We start from the raw sequence: 16,525 nt of genomic DNA on the forward strand, positions 1-16,525 counted from the left end.
TGGTTGGATTTTTTTAAATTTAATTTAATTTTTTTTTTTATTATGCATCCCATCTCTTTTTGAAGAGTACAGACTTCTAGAACTCTGATATTTGGTATGTGTGTTAGGTCTCTGTTGAGACAGGGCGGATGTAACGTATGTTAGCGTGCATATAACTGCCACAGTTTGGATCCTGGCTGCAAGTCAGCCTGGGTGCAGTGAGATTGATTTTACTGTAAATCCTTCAGGGCACCTCCCATGGCTTCTCACAGCCAAGCTGAAACTCGGAGTCTAGCCGACTTTGCCACTTAATGCAGGCGTTGCTCACCTCCCAGCCAGCCTCCAGTGTTTTTGGGAGTCAGGAGGCGGCTTCGTACTGTTTCACCTCATCCCCCAGAGAATGTTCTTTATGCCGTATTGTTTTTTTATCCATTGCAACTCTAGGAAAGATGTAGCAAAACTGGTTTTGAAAAGGCTGCCAGTGGGCTGTTTGGACGATTAATTCCTTGATTGTGGCAACCCAGCCCATGTTGGTTGGAACAAGCTTGTTGAAAACCTTTCCCAGCGGGCCCAGGCCTCCTCTCTGTCCTTACCTGATGCAGGTCAGTGGCCTTGTCTGCTGACTGGGTGCTTCTTTGGGGCTTTGCTCCTGGTGTGAGCTATGGCTGGAGGAGGAAGGTTTGGGCTGGAGCCCAGCACGTGCACAGGTACCTGAACTGTCCCCTCTCAGGTGTGTGCTTTTCCTGCCATGCTGCAGAGACACATCTGACTTACTGAGGGTTCTAGGTGTTTGCCTGTGGGAATGGGGGCTGTCTGTGTGTCGAAGCTTCTTCCTGTTATGGGTGGCACTGTAACATGTTCTAGCTGTTGCCTGTCAGGCACTTAACTTCTCAGGGAGCGCAGGGGCCCTTGCGTGTGACAATGTCCCACTTTCCGGAGACTCCGCAGATTGGGAAATCCTGTTCTAGATTAGGGCCCCCGAAACCCTACTGAGAGGAAACAGTCAAGGGTGTGGATTTCCTAACAAACTTTTCAGAGTCTCATCTGGAAGCTCCCAGGGGCTCATGTGCTTTGAGCTCAGAGCCACAGGGTCAGACCCTCAGATGGGCTCAGGCTGTTGGCACTCCTGAGCCCTCAACCCAGGACCAGGGAGGAGACCCTGGCAGAGCATAGAACCTTGGATGGCTGTGAGGGATGAATGAGCCACCCCCTGAACAAGCAGCCTGTGTGGGTCAGACCCTGCCTCCTACCTGCTCTGCACAGGCATTCCTAGAATGACAAAGCCTCGGTACAGTCCCTCTGTCTCAGGGGATTCTGTGGCTGGATCCTCAGGGCCTCGTCTTGGTCCAGGATCTGCAGGTGAGGGTCTGGGATGGGTGTGGAAGGAGTGGCCTGGATGTGGCTTGTGTGGAACCTGGAGACCCCTCGTTGTGCTCCCCCACATCACTCTCTGTCCTCGTGTCCTGTTGCTATTTCTTTATAGCACTTATCACCCCCTGACCTTTGACATTCGTTTTTGTCTCTTTGTGTGTCATGTGCCTCCTGCACTGGAATGTAAGTTCCATGAGGACCGAGGCTGTGCTGCCATCTCTGGTGCCTCAATTGGTCTGCAGCACATAAACATTTCTTTCATACACTTGTGTTACATGTATGTGTTACTTATTTCTGAGACCAGGCTCTCCTTTTCATTGGCTAGAAGGCAGTTAGTGGTTTCTGCACGTATCCTCTCTCTGGCTGCACCCTGAACTTCATTCTTTTTTTTCCCTGATCGTACCTTTTGGGCTGATTCTTTTGGAATAACAAATCACTAATTTTTTTGAAGACTCGGTGGTTGGCATGGCCTGTGAACCATCTCTAGAGTAATTGGCTCACGCAGGGTTTGATAAACACTATTTGACAGATAATTCAACACGGAGGTTATTAGTGAGTGTCTGGAGGGCATATGTTCTATGCTGTTTGTGATCAAAAGAATGATAATTATTGAATGCCTTTGTGCTGGACACTTTGCCTCAAGATTGTTAGATCATCCTCATTTTCAAGATGGTTGGGCTGAACTGGACCACAGAGCTTGGGAATTTTATGGTTATTGATGTAGACTATGGAGTTGTACTGGCAAGGTTAGCATCCCAGCTCAGCCACTTACTCTGGCTGTGGGAATCTTTGGGCAAATTGCTTAATTTCTCTGAGCCTCTGTTTCCTTATAGATAAAAGTGGTAATGATAATCCCTAGCTCATTATTGGGATGATTAAATTAATGCAAATACGGCATTTGGTAAGTGCTCAATTGGTGTGTTACTACTTATTTTGTGGATGTTAATATTGACATTACTGTTTTTACCACCCAAAGTCATAGTGCTAGTAAATTGCAGAACTAAGGTTTGAGTCCAGGCCTATCTGAGTCTCTTCTGGGCTCCTTTTATTCCTAGGTTAGTTCTATGATGGTGTATAGTAGGACCCCGGGGGTTCTGGAGGCCTGTCTATAGGAGAAGAGAGTTCATTGGGAGCAGGGTCCACTTCTGTTTTGCTGCTGGTCCCTTAGCTAGAGAGTGACTTTGCTCTCATCTCTCTCTTACACATGAGACTTTAAAGTACGGGTCCCTTTGCTTATAGAGTGGCACAGTTATAAGACAGTTTCATTCACAATCATAACTCTACATAAGGAATTTCCCTTTATAAATTACTCTATAGCCTGATAGGTGACTGTTCACCTCCCACATCATGACACCACAGATCCCGCAGATATGACATCTTCATGTGAACCTTTAAACCAGTGGCTCTCAACCTTGGCTGCACATTAGAATCACCTGGGAATCTTTTTAAAATCCTGATTGCTGGGCCTCATCCCCCGGAAATTCTGTTTCTTTGTTACTAATGTTGTGGCCCCATCCCATAACAAAGAAACAGAATTTCCGGAGGATGAGGCCCAGAAATCAGGATTTTAAAAAGATTCCCAGTTGATTCTAATGTGCAGCCAAGGTTGAGAACCACTCCTTTAAACCTTCCTTTCTTATTTCAATTCTCTTATTAATTGCAGTCAGATGATATCAAGTAGTGCCGACACTACCAAAACACCATTGCTTTTGCCTGTTAAAGTACTTAAGTGAGTACCCAAGGGGCTGTATTCTCTCACTTTATGAAAACACAGTCATCACTTATTTCAATGGAGGAAAATGTTATGGACTTCCCAAATAGCACACCCCAAATAGCAACCGTTTGTGCACAAACAGCATGGATTCCTCCTAAAACAGACACAATGCCTTCAATAATGATCATTCATAATCATAACTCTACATAAGGGATTTCCCTTTATAAATTACTCTATAGCCTGATAGGTGACTGTTCACTTCCCAAACCTCTTTCCAAAAAGAGTAACATTTAGGATATGTTTATGTGATTAAGCATTTACTATAAATGAAAGTGTCCTGCTCCTCTAATCAGTGAAGACGATGCAGGAGATCATCGCTCCCATGAACACGGCCAGGAATATTCTGAGGACGTCCTGATGCTCACATCCAAGTACCCCCATCCTGAGCCATCATGTGGCAACCCTCATCTCGAGGCACTCTGGGGGCTCTGGGGCTGTATGAAAATGAAATGCTGTGCAAGCACAAATAGGACCATTAAATGAAACTTTCTGTACAGTCGAATCGTTAAAGCCTAAATCAGTATATCCTAGGTGTGACTACTTGATTGGAACCCTGGAATTTTATGCCAGAAAACTGGGGAAAGGTGACTGTGAAAGACTCCAGGGCCTCTGTAAAAATGATGTGTTTCTAGTACAAAAGACTATTGTTGTAGCTTCTAGTACCTGTTAACTTTCGATCTGATCTTCCTCCAATGGGTCCCTTTGATGCACCTGCAAATAATACTATAATTGAATTACAGTGTTGACAATTAAAATTGAACTCTGCATGGCTTAATTACATCCCTCTGGATGGCCCAGAGCAACTGCCCCATATGCTAATGTTGCATAGGATTTAGTTTGTGGCTTACGGGTTCAGTGGCTGCTCAGTGAGGCCACTTCTGTAATAGGGACCAGAGAACCCTGCAGCGAGGACACAGAGGGCCACTTATTCCCCTCACTGACTGTGGCAAGAGGTTATTCATGCGATTATTTGCAAGCTGTACCCATGAACGAGGAATAGTTAAAAGGAGCCTGTTTTATGACCGTAATAAAAGAGCTTGCTCTGTCTGGGCCTTTCTGCCAGTTCTAGTTAGTATCGGGGTTGGGTTTTTGTTTGTCTGGATTTTTTTCTTAAGATTTAAAGATTGAGGGTAGAAAAAGTTCTGATCAAGACAGATTATTTACCTTGGCCCATAATGATTTTACTGTGATGTTGAAGGTCACACGACAAGTCCATGCTCAGCACAGGTAATTGGTCTTGTCTACGCCCTCTCAGAAGTAGGTCGGTGCACAGCAGTCATCAGTAACGGAGTCACCTGATTCCCGTTCAGGGTTCAGGTGGAGAGTGTTCTGCTGTGACTTTGAACTGAAGAGAGTCAGAGTGGAAGTTTGGGGTTATCTAGCGGGCTCAGATGTCAGAGACTTCGCTTTGTGTGAGAGGTGGCCATGACCCACAGCAGCAAGCACTGTTCAACACCATCATTCTCTTTTTTTCTCATTGATTTACTGAGGGTATTGCCCTTTTGAATCCTGGCATTATACAGACGTCCCCCCATCCAGTCTCTTCCTTTGCTCAAGCCCTAAGCTGTCTCCTGTCCCCCTCAAGTGGCCCATGGAAGCCCAGGTAATAGGACATCAGGGAATTGGCAGTGGCCTACAGGGAGAACACTGCTCACATGCTCTTACCCTGAGGTTCTGAGCTTTGATGGTTTGGTTACTTTAAAAAGTGTGTGTGTCTTTGGAGGGTTTTCTCTGTACAACTCATCTGCCACTGCCTGCCCTGTTGCTGCTATAATGCTGTCACCTTCCTTGGCTTATGGCCTCCTTCCTCCATCTTCAAGTCCTCACCTTTCATTTCTGACTCAATGTTCTGCCTCCATGTCCTATTTAAAAGCTCATGTGACTAATAATCCAGGATAATCTCCCGATCTCATGACTCTTAATCACATCTGTAAAACCCCTTTTGGCATGTTAGGTAATACATTTATAGGCTCTAGGAATTAGGTTATGGACATCTTTGGGGGGGGGGGTGTCATTATTCTGGCTAGCACAATGATCAATAAACAATGTCCATTTATTCCCCTCCTTAGTTTTAAACCAATTAAGGTATAGACAAAGAGAAAGGGAGACCAAAATATCAGCTTTATCATTAGTTTTATTTATTAGGAAGGTTAGCTTGACTTAAAGCCACCGTTAGGACTTCAAATACCTCCCATCCTACCTGCGCACCCCCCCCCCCAAAATTGAACTTAATTCCAGACTCCAGACTTCCACCTTCGCTGGGGCAGAACTAGCTTCAGGAAGCCTTCCTGAGGAGAGTGCTCGCACCTAGGGTCAGGTGGCTTCGAAGAGAATTCCTTCTTTCAGCTCTCTCATCAGAGGAGCCATTCCTCCTTTGAGGAAAATTGAGTGAGGGGACACCGGGGAGGCGCCACAAATGTGGCCTTAGTGGAAACCACCCTCCCTTCCCAGGGACATGTGGAAATAGTAATAGGTCCCCCTCACAGCAGTTCCTCATTGCTGTCTGTGGTCAGTTTTGAAAAGCTGCTTTCTATGTGCTTGAACATCACGTGCCATCTCTAGTTGTTTGCACATAATTCGCTATTCGTCCTTTGTTGTTTAGCTATATCACTCCTTTATTTTTTATTTTCTTTTTGGGTTTACTGGATCTGTCATTTCCCAAGGGGAATGGTCACAGTGTGTTATCCTTTTTACCTGCTTTTTTGGGTTTTGAAATGCGTGTTTAGGGTCTGTTTACCCCAGGTCATCATGGGAAGGTCTGTGATTTCCCTTTGTGGTGCTGAGGACCACTCAGGTGCCCAGCCCCAGGGCACCGTTCACATGCTGATCCACAAACTGCACTGGCAGGTGCTCCTGAGGGTGTGAGCTGGGAGCATTCCCTCCTTTTCTGTCCTGAACAAGACAGTTAGATTATTCACTTCCTGAAGGCTTGATAGAACTCACTTGTAAAAGCATGTGGCCTGATATTTCCTCTGTGGAAAATTTTTTAAATTATGGCTCTAGCCCTAGCATGTTTGGCTTTGGATAGAGCATCGGCCTGCGGACTGGATAGAGCATCAGCCCACAGACAGAAGAGTCCCAGGTTAGATTCCGGTCAAGGGCCTGTACCTCGGTTGTGGGCTCAATCCTCAGCCCTGGTCAGGGTGTCTGAGGTAACCAATCTATGTGTCTCTCTATCTCTCCCCTTCCCTTCCACTCTCTCTAAAAATCAATGGAAAAAATATCATCAGGTGAGAATTAACCAAAAAATAAATTTAAAAAAAATTATGGTTCCATTTTTATAGGACTATTTAGATGCTTTTTAAATTTATTTTTATCATTTTATTCAGTGATTGTGTGTGTGTGTGTGTGTGTATGTGCGTGCATGCGTGTAGCTGTTTTTAACAGTTTAATCAATATACCTACTCCATTGTGTGGAGTAATTTAGCTCTATCTTTTGAACACTTTATAGTTCAATCATTCAGTGTCATAATTAAAGAACTGGATTTCTTTTATTCCATTATTCACATTTTTGAGTTTAAATGAGTGAGTTCAATGCACTTATAATTATTATAATTACTGGTATAAAGGTATGTGTGTGTTTACTTTTGTTTTCTGTTGTCCAAGACCACAGAGTGATCGAAAGTTAATGAAAGTCTCAGTCTTCCCAACTACTTTTGGCCTGACTCATCCTACATTTATAAAGGTGTGTGTGTGTGTGTGTGTGTGTGTGTGTACTGGAGTGTGTCCAAGACAGAGAGGGGTTACTCAGTAATTGTATGCAGATTGGGGGTCTTGCTCTGCTTCTGTCTGTTTTCTGGCCTGAACTTAGGTTGGGGCCTCCTCATCAACTCTAAGTTGGATCTGTAGGAGCCAGAGAACGCTGAGTGCACACAGGAGTGTGGGGGGCAGACAGTTCCCTAGCTCCCCAGAGCCACGGACTTGTTTGTGGGTTTTGACCCATGGTTCTCTCTATCCTGCACTTTCAGAAAGCAAACCGGTAATCAAATGGTAATTGTTTCCTTCTGTGTGGATTTCTCATTCCAGAGGCTGCCTTGGTAAGTAGGAAGCTGGCTCTTAGAAGAGTAAAGGGCCCTGGAATTAGACGTCAGGCCTGCAGTATAGCAGTGGATGTGGTGGCCCTACAGGCCACATTTTCCATCCGGGGCCTGATTTCAAATAAGTTATCCTGTTGGCCTTGTAATCAGTCCAGATGCCCTAGAAACTCCACCATCTAAACCAGTGGTTCTCAACCTTGGCTGCACATTAGAATCACCTGGGAATCTTTTTAAAATCCTAATTTCTGAGCCTCATCCTCTGGAAATTCTCTTTCTTGGTTATGGCGTGGGGGCCACAACATTAGTAACAAAGAAACAGAATTTCTGGAGGTTGAGGCCCAGAAATCAGGATTTTAAAAAGATTCCCAGGTGATTCTAATGTGCAGCCCAGGCTGAGAACCACTGACTAAACCATATTTCCTAAAGTGTTTCTTAAAGCAGCACAGAAATCCTTTAGTAGACTGTGTCGCTCCAGTTTGGGTTTGAAAAATACATCAATGTATTTAAGCAAAAAAGACTTAAAAAAAAGTTAAATGACGGGGTTTAGAAAGGCAAAAACAGTCCTATTCAGGACACATCGAATTAGAAAGAGCTGAGTCAATAGCCCAGATCTCTAAGGAAGTCTAAGCACGTGTCCCCTTAGCTATTCATCCAAGCACATGTGCAGGCATGTAGTCCGATTCCCCTTCCACATCCACTGGGCAGGAGCACTGTGCTAGGAACTCAGTCAAATTGACAGGGACTCTGCCCTCAGAGACTTCAGGACCACGAGGAGGAGATGAGATGTGGATACACAGAATAAAGTAATACAGGTTAAAAGTGCAAGGGCGCCAGCAGATAGAGAGTTTTTCCAATTGGGGACATTCAGGAAGAAGCTCAATTCACTAATCCCTCGCCAGCCCCAATGTGGCGTCCCTCCCGCTGCATCTGTTGATGACAGCAGGTCACTGGCCAGTCAGGCACCACCCTGGGATAAGGGACCAGAATGCACATGCCATGGTAGGAGGAACTCTTGGTGGTCATATGTGCAGACTACCATGTTAATTTAAAGAAAAACAAGAGTATTAATCTGAAAGTTGACGAATGGCATCTCATGTTTTGGCAAGCATGTTTTGGGTCAGTGGTGAGGGCTGGCTGTGTTTTCCCATTGACTAATGGTGTGAGAGTCCATACGTTAGCCCCCATGGGCACAGCCATGGCCTCTGACAGGCCTCTTCCTGTCACGCCCAGCCCAGCCCAGCCCAGCCCAGGGTTGAAGATGGGTTCTGCTGAGTTTACTTTTGAGTGACTCTGCTGAGGCAGAAGTGGTCTTCTGGGCTCTTTTCTGCCCTTCCCCCTCTCCTTCCACTCCCTTCCCTCTTTACAAGTTCCCTGCCCAAGGCGTCCGCCCTTCTTACCAGGGTTCCCGCCTCTCTTGTTTTAGGCACGAAAACGGGTGCAGATACTGGTGACGGTACCTGCGAGCCTGGACTGGCCTCCCCGGCCTCCTACTTGAGCCCCTTACCAGTGCTCCATCTCGTGGAGGACCTGAGGCTGGCCCTGCAGACGCTGGAGCGTCCTCAGGAGAGAGCGGCGCTCCTGAGCCAGATCCCGGGCCCCACAGCCGCCTACATAAAGGAGTGGTTCGAGGAGAGCTTGGTGAGTAGGCCCAGAGCCTGTTTGGGGAACCACTGGGGGACATCATCACAGAGTCCAAGGAATGCCACCACCGCCTGGGGATGTTACTTCATCTGTCCACCTTCCAGTCTTTCCTTGCTTCCAATCCAGCTTCAGTCAACCCCCACAGGGTGGTCCTGCCCAGGAGGAGGGTAGAACCTAGCCAAATGACTAAAGCACCACAGTCAGCCTGCCCATGCACTCCCGCTCCTCATCTGAGAAAGGGAATCCAGGCCAGAGAACAACAAACATGGAAGGTTCCTCCCCAGGATTACATGGACCACTTACTGAATTAGGGGGTCTATTCCCAGCTGGATCCCCCACTCCTTGTTCCTTACAAAAGACTAGAATCTTGTCACCTCCTTCATTCCTTTACTGCTGCCCCTACTCCTCAGACCTTCTTACCCTAGAAATGCTTCTTGTCCCTGGAGTAAATGCAGGCTTCCTTACTCTCCTCCTCCTGCTCTTTCTGGATCAAGCCCGCACACCTGCTAGTCTCCAAGGGCAGCAGATGAGTAACCGAAGCTGATGAGTATGTGGCTTTGGTTACTTGTCTGCCTCCCTGTGGAGACCAGTTGGTCAGCATTAAGACACTAGTCACATCTGGAAATGGGTCAGGTGAGGAGTGAGCCCACTGAGGGATTGACCTGGAATGCAGTTATTCCAGGGCTGGAGGGAGGAACCTGGGGAGCTGAGGAAGCACTTGATTACCTAAGCTGAACTGGAGGATGAAAGCCAGGATGCAGTCTTCTTCTAAAGCTGTAGTTCTGCAAACTTGAATCAAAATTGGAAAGTATGCATAGAGTGAGGAAGGCAGGAACAGGAACACTGAATTAGGAGGGGGGACTTGATGTTGGAAATCACAGACCCAGGAAGTTGAGACGCCCTGGTCTAGAGGCCATACCGTTTGTTACAGGTTACATCCCAGGAGTCCTAGCCTGCTTTCTGTTCAAGAGGCCTCTGTCAGTAGTCTCATCCCCATGCCTTCCTCAGAACACTGAACAATATATGTGTTATTCAGTATTTTCAGTATATAGGCTGTCTGCCTGGTATTCTGAATATATCTATGCCAGTGTGGTGGGGAGAATGATGACCTCCCAAAGATGTCTACATACTCATTGCCAGAACCTGTGAATATGGGATATTACATGGCAAAGCAGAAGGTAGCAGGTGTAATTGAGGTTGCTAATCAGCTGAGTTTTAAATAGGGCAGGTAGCCTGGATTATCCAAGTGGGCCCAACATAAACACCGGAGTCATAAGTGGAAGGAGGATGCAGAGTCAGTGTCAGGGTGATGTGATTCGAGGACTCAACACATCATCTGTTGGTTTTAATGATGGAAAGGGGGCCTGGAGCCAAGGAATGTAGGCAGCTGCTAGGAGCTGGGAAAGTGGACTCTCCCCTAAAGCCTCCGGAGAGAACTTTGCCCTACCAACACCTTGATTTTAGCCCAGTGAGACCCATTTCAGACTTCTGGCTCCCAGAACTGTAAGATAATACATGTGTGTTGCTATAAGCCACGTGGTTTGTGGTAATTTATTACTACAGCAATAGGAAACTAATACAGCCAGACACTGCTTGGAGAGGACAGTGGAGAAGGTTGCTGGTTGGGTTTCACGTGGGCTTGTTATAGGTTAGGTTTGAAAACCTGCTCCTCAGGAGCGGCAACAAAGTTTCAATTATAGAAGGTAAATAAATCCCAGAATAAAAAAAAAAAGAAAAACAGGAGAGGCTGGGAGCTTCCTTTGCTGGCTTGGCCAGCCTGAAAATAGCCTTCAGCCCCTCACCCAGACTGGCCAGGCACCCCAGTGGGGACCCCCACCCTAAAGGGGGTGTGGGCAGCCTGAAAATGGCTCTCAGCCCCTCATCCAGGCTGGCCAGGCACCCCAGTGGGGACCCCCACCCTGAAGGGGGTGTGACCAGCTGCAAACAGCCATCAGTCCCTCACCCAGGCTGGCCAGGCACCCAAGTGGGGACCCCCACCCTCATCCGGGACACCCTTCAGGGCAAACCAGCCGGCCCCCACCCATGCACCAGGCCTCTATCCTATATAGTAAAAGGGTAATATGCAAACTGACCCTAACAGCAGAAAGACTGGGAATGACTGGTCACTATGACACACACTGACCACCAGGGGGCAGATGCTCAATGCAGGAGCTGCCCTCTAGTGGTCAGGTGCTCTCACATGGGAGGAGCTCTGCTCAGCCACAAGCCAGGCTGATGGCTGCCAGTACAGCGGTGGTGGTGGGAGCCTTTCCTGCCTCCTCAGCAGCGCTAAGGATGTCTGACTGCAGCTTAGGTCTGCTCCCCGCTGGCAAGTGGACATCCCCCGAGGGCTGCCGGGCTGCCAGAGGGATGTCTGATTGCCAGCTTAGGCCCAATCCCCCCGAGGAGCAGGCCTAAGCCAGCAGGTGGTCATCCCCCAAGGGGTCCCAGACTGGGAGAGTGCACAGGCTCGGCTGAGGGACCCCTCCCCCCCCACCCCCGAGTGCACAAATTTTTGTGCACCGGGCCTCTAGTCTTTAATAAGTATGTCCCATGCAGCTTGCTAAATCTGGCTGCTCTAATCCTAAGGTATTAATATCTTTGACACATTTTTCCAAACCACTTTTTAGAAAGATTGTGCTCATTTATATTTTCATTAGTGGGGCTTTTGTGCATCCTGATCAATAATAATACCTAAAATTAAAAAAACACACACACAACTTTACTAATTTCATAGGGAATATGCTTTCCTTTTATCATTGTTGCATTGCTTTGTTTAGTAGGAAAGTTAAGCATTTTTTTTCATTAGTTTAGTATTTGTTGTTCTGAATGGTTTCCCAAACTGTTGATCTTACCCCATCTGAAAAAAGTTTCATTCTCCATATATTCATATTCACCTAAGCAGTAACATCCTTATGTATGTAAATTATAAAACAGTTCCCAAAGTAGAGATTTTTAAAGCACAGGCTAAAAAATAGTCCCAATATTTTCTTTGGACACACCCTAGAGATCACTTTGAGTCCCTGAGTGTGTGTGCCCTACCCTGGTCTTCTCATATTCTATGCTTTTTTTTTTTTCTATTAGAATTTTGGTGCTTTTCTTAAGTATTTAAGTGACCTCTGTGATTGGCCCTTTGCTTTATTTGCAGCATTTCTTTTCCTAATGTTGCTTTCAAATGTCCTTTATGGGGCTTTTTGAGACATGGAATTTAAAAGGATTGTCATAGTAAACTCTATCAGTCTTTCCTGTTTGGGTTTTCTGGTTTCCTTTTTATCTTTAGAAAGGCCTTTCCCACACTCGGGTCAAGTAATACCTTTATCTTCCTCCAGTAGGTTTATGGTTTGATGATTAGCTTACGGTTCACTCTAATTCATCTGCAGTGTTTTTTAGTGTGTCGTGTGACATATGGATCTAACGTCTGTAATTTACCCAAAAAGCTTAAAAAAAATCTTTTTTTTTTTAATTCAAAGGCAGTTGATAGAGTTATTGGTTTTTGCAGGCTTTATTGCAAAAACAGCTAGTGTTCAGATTTGTAGATCTCTTTTGGGGTTATTTACAATGGTTGGAGAAATGCCTTCCCTTTGGGGCGATTTTCCTAAAAATTGTTGCATTCATAAATCTTTTAGAGTAATTATGGCCATCAACAACCTATGAATAGTATACTTTTCAGGGGTCAAAAGTTCATATAAACATTCCATAAGACCAGGGCTGGATGTTAATGTTTTGATTTTGCACAGAGACAGCCTGTCTGTATTTTAGGTCTTGCAGACCTAGAGTCCTTTTACAATCCGGGTGCACTCACATTCCATAGTGGTCTTATCTGTATGGAAATAACATCTAAATCCATGAATCACTGGTACTTTTTTCTTTTTTTCTTTTTTATAGTATTACAGATCCACTGGAACTTCTTATTTTTTAAAATATATTTTATTAATTTTTGCAGAGAGGAAAGAAGAGGGATAGATAGTTAGAAACATCAATGAGAGAGACACATCGATCAGCTGCCCCCCGCACACCCCCAGCTGGGGATGTGCCCGCAACCAAGGTATCAAACCTGGGACCTTTCAGTCCGCAGGCTGACGCTCTATCCACTGAGCCAAACTGGCTATGGCCACTGGAACTTTTTAGATTGGCACTTTTAGTTAGAAGCCCTTGCTACTCAGGTGTGGTCTGTGGACCAGAAGCTTTGGCATCCCCTGGTAGCTTGTAAGAAAAAAAGTGCAGAATATGGACCCCCTACCCTAGACCCACTGAACCATCGCCAGGTGATTCTTACGGACATTAAAGTTGGAGAAGCACTGCCTCAAACCAGAGACTCACTTGAATCATTTAAAAAATAAATCGCATGTGGCTTAGAACTGGAATTGGAACTAGTAAGGCAGCCTGAGGGATCAGGCAGGCAGCCTTGTCCCTTTTCATCCACGATATCTGTGCCCCCCTGGAATGTTTGCAATATTCTCGTTAGACAGCCTCAGTGACGGCTTCGTGCTACATTGGCCTGGCATGGTCCCGCTCTGCCTCGTGACTTCTCTGTCATTGGATTCTTTCTCCAATAGAGTGCCATAGACAATAAGGGGGTTGACATGTCACTAATATGTCCAGAGGATGGGAGGAGGGTGGTCCCAGGGTTAAATCAGTGGCTCTGTAATGACCTCAAGGGCTCTGGCTCTTCCCATCTTTCTGCCTCACGGTCTTCGGGGTGTTGGTTTCCCTCAGACGTGTCCCCTGGCAGTTGCTGGATGGCTACTGCAGCACCAGGCAAATCAGCCTCACACAGACACAGCCATGTTCAGAGGTAGGACATGTCTTTTTTAATTTTTCTCTAATTAGGCAGGGAAGTCCTCTGAAACCCTCCTGCAGACTTCTCTGTGGTCCCAGTGGTCAGCATTTTTCACATGTGCATACCCTAGCTGCAAGGAAAGCTGGGAAACAGTATTGGTACTTTCATCCACCAGAGTGGGGGTGGCCTCTGTCAGGAAGGAACCAGGATGAAGTGGGGGAAATGAATGGCCCTTAGGAAGACAGCGCAGAGCAACTGCCGCACGTCCTTAAGGTTTGATTTTATTCTTGTTGACTGACAAGTTCTTTTTATGTTTTCTCCCCGTGAGTGTGTGTGAACTCAAATTCCTGAAGGAGAGAATCAGATTGGCTTAGCTCATAATTTTTGAGCTAAGTCCCCCGGGCCTACAAAGAAATGTTAACTGCAAAAAAACAACAACATACAAACAAAAACTGAAATTAAAGGCTTTTTGGATTAGCTCCCCTTGGGTCAGGTTTCCACCCAAGAGCCAATCAGCTGTGGCCAGAGGAGAAAGATGAAATGGTAGGAAATGTGGTTTCCTCTTGTTGCTATACATCAGGGATCGTGGGTCCTCAGGCACAGGTATTGGCATATGTAGTACCCAAGGAAAACGGGGCTGCTGAAGAGGCAGTGGTTGGTGGTTAGAATGAAATAAACAGCAGACAGACTAGCCCTGGACCACCATCTGTATGGGGGCGGGGGGCGGGGGGGCCTCTTCTACTGCATGTTGGGTTGGCAGGGCTGGACACAGAGTGGTTGGCAGTTGCAAGTACTCTCTGGGGAGCTAATTATAAGAAAGTTGGACTCATCCTAAAGACCAAGGGGAGCAGACCTGCCCAGGACTCAGTGTTCCTGGGCTCTGAGTGAGTTTCCAGAGCTTTGGGACCTGAAACAGGGCCCTCCCTTCCTCACAGCCAATAGGAGGAGGAAAGGCAGGCTTCTGGCCTGGAAGGTACGTGACGGGCTCTCTGAGCTGGGAACATCCTCTGGGGCTTCTGTGAGGAAAGCAACACAGGGCCCGGATTCGCTTGTTCTAGGAGCAGTATCTCTTTCTGAATTCTGGGTCTGTCCGGGAGAGCTGGGAGAGCACCAGGAAGCTCCGTGTTAGGCTGTAGTGTAAGGAGTTTCCTGCAGTCCGAGAGAGCTGGGCGCGGCCTGCAGAGAAGCATAGGAGGCCGCCCTGTGCTGTGGTGCGGCACCACAGTGACCCTCAGGGTCATAGAGGGGCACAGAGGAGGAAGCTGAGGCCCAGGCCGGAAAGCTGAGGCTTCTCTGCTGTGATGGGAACAGAGCCGAGTTCCAGAAAGGGGCAGCCTCCTTCCCCTCCCTGCAGCCACCTCCTAGGCCTGCGGTGAGGTGTGCGATGGTGCCCGAGGGGGAATATGGCCATTTCTGGTCAGGAGCCTCTGAGCCCCACCAGGCAGTCCTGAAGCTGAGAAAGGAGAGCGGTGCTTGTCAGAGACACTGACATGTGCCATAGGCAAGAAGGGGCCAGTTCCGCTATGACCACCCCCAGGAATCTGGCTTTACCTTGACTCTGGAAGGAGTGTCACTGTTCTTCCACATCTGCTTGGCGTGGCTGGGGGGAGGCTGGGTGGGTGGATCCAGGGCCAGCATGGGTGGTTGAGCTCACACAGGGGCTACAGTCAGGCAGCTTCCAGTGGGCCCTGCAGGGCTGGGGACACCTCTCTGGTGAGGGGGTGGTGGACCCAGCCCGTGCACAGTGGTAACTAGTGACCTAGGTCCTGGGAGATGCCCAAGAGATTCCAGAGCCAGTAAAGTTTCCAGATGGAGCCACTCTGGGTGCTTCTCCAATAGCTGTAACATACACTTCCCATCTCCCGCAGGCACCAGTCTGTCCTGCTGTCTAATGGCATTTGATGTGGGTCTGGGGGGTCCTCGGTGAAGACCCGCGGCTTCAGGTGACAGAGATGAAGCGTGGGGAAAGGCAGGCAAACCCAGCAGCAGCAGGAGCGAGGGCAAATCAGGGCAGAGCCCAGGCTCCAAGGGGAGGGAGAAAGGTTGGCAGAGAACCTCCAGAGGGACTGTACTCTGTCCCCCGCCCCGGCCTCTCTGAGGTACATGGAGCAGGTGTGGCCCAGAGGGAACCCAGCCTTTCCCCTGCGAGGTTGCAGGTGTCCTGGTCACTGTGCTTGGGCAGGTGGAAGCAAACTAAACCAGGTGAGGAAAGCGTTAAAAGGCCAGTATTCTGCCACTTTGCTTATGTGGCTTTGGGCCAGCCTCCTTGTCCCTCCTGTGGGACTCAGTTTCCTCGGTAGTAAGGACAGCTGGTTTGGCAATCTGTCTGCAGGAACGGAACGGGCCAAGCATCCAGCCCTGCAGTGTTGAGAGGCTCTATTGAGCGGCTTCCCGTAGGCACCAGCTTTGCCTTCCTGCATTTAGACCTTCGGTTTCCTGGGTGAAAACAGGTTAGGGAGCTGCGCAGTGTCAGGGCTCAGCGGAGCCGGCATCTCGGGAAGAGTGGAAAGGATGTCCTGAGTGGGCAGCCTCTGCTGGGCCTGGCCGGTCCGGGGAAGTGAGGCCCCATCTAGGATGTGTGCTCACCTCTGACATCCTACTGGTCGGTTCAGGTACCTTTAGTTACCTTCATAACTAATCTTTCGAAAAACAAAGAAGACCTAGGCCCAGTAGGACCCATGGCCCCCGCCCTCATCAGTTCCACCACCTTGTCACAGATGGCAGCTTCTGCAGCTCCCAGCTCCGCACACAAAGCCCAGGCGGTCCTGCCAGACTCATCTCGCAACCTTTCCTTCTGGCCAAAGGAGCAAATCTGTTTACCATATTGAAAAGCCAGAGAGAGTTGCAAAACAGGTGGGAAGGAAAGGCTGTTGTTTTAATCATGAGCTGTGAGCTTGGGTTTCTCATTTGTCTCTGTATCTCCTTCTCCACCCAGGGCCTGGG

The 16,525-nt window shown here is 47.7% G+C and overlaps 1 protein-coding gene across 5 annotated transcripts in view; it reads left to right on the plus strand.

The window, feature by feature from the left end:
• The window catches only part of PPFIBP2 (PPFIA binding protein 2), a 129,874-nt gene that overhangs the window by 33,264 nt on the left and 80,085 nt on the right, over positions 1-16,525 (plus strand). For all 5 annotated transcript variants that reach the window (XM_059708781.1, XM_059708785.1, XM_059708786.1 and 2 more), the window contains one exon: positions 8,585-8,799. In XM_059708781.1, coding sequence (XP_059564764.1) covers positions 8,585-8,799 — 215 coding nt within the window. The remainder of the gene's footprint in view (positions 1-8,584; positions 8,800-16,525) is intronic.

The sequence above is a fragment of the Myotis daubentonii genome, chromosome 9 (assembly GCF_963259705.1).
Source record: "Myotis daubentonii chromosome 9, mMyoDau2.1, whole genome shotgun sequence".
Taxonomy (NCBI): domain Eukaryota; kingdom Metazoa; phylum Chordata; class Mammalia; order Chiroptera; family Vespertilionidae; genus Myotis; species Myotis daubentonii.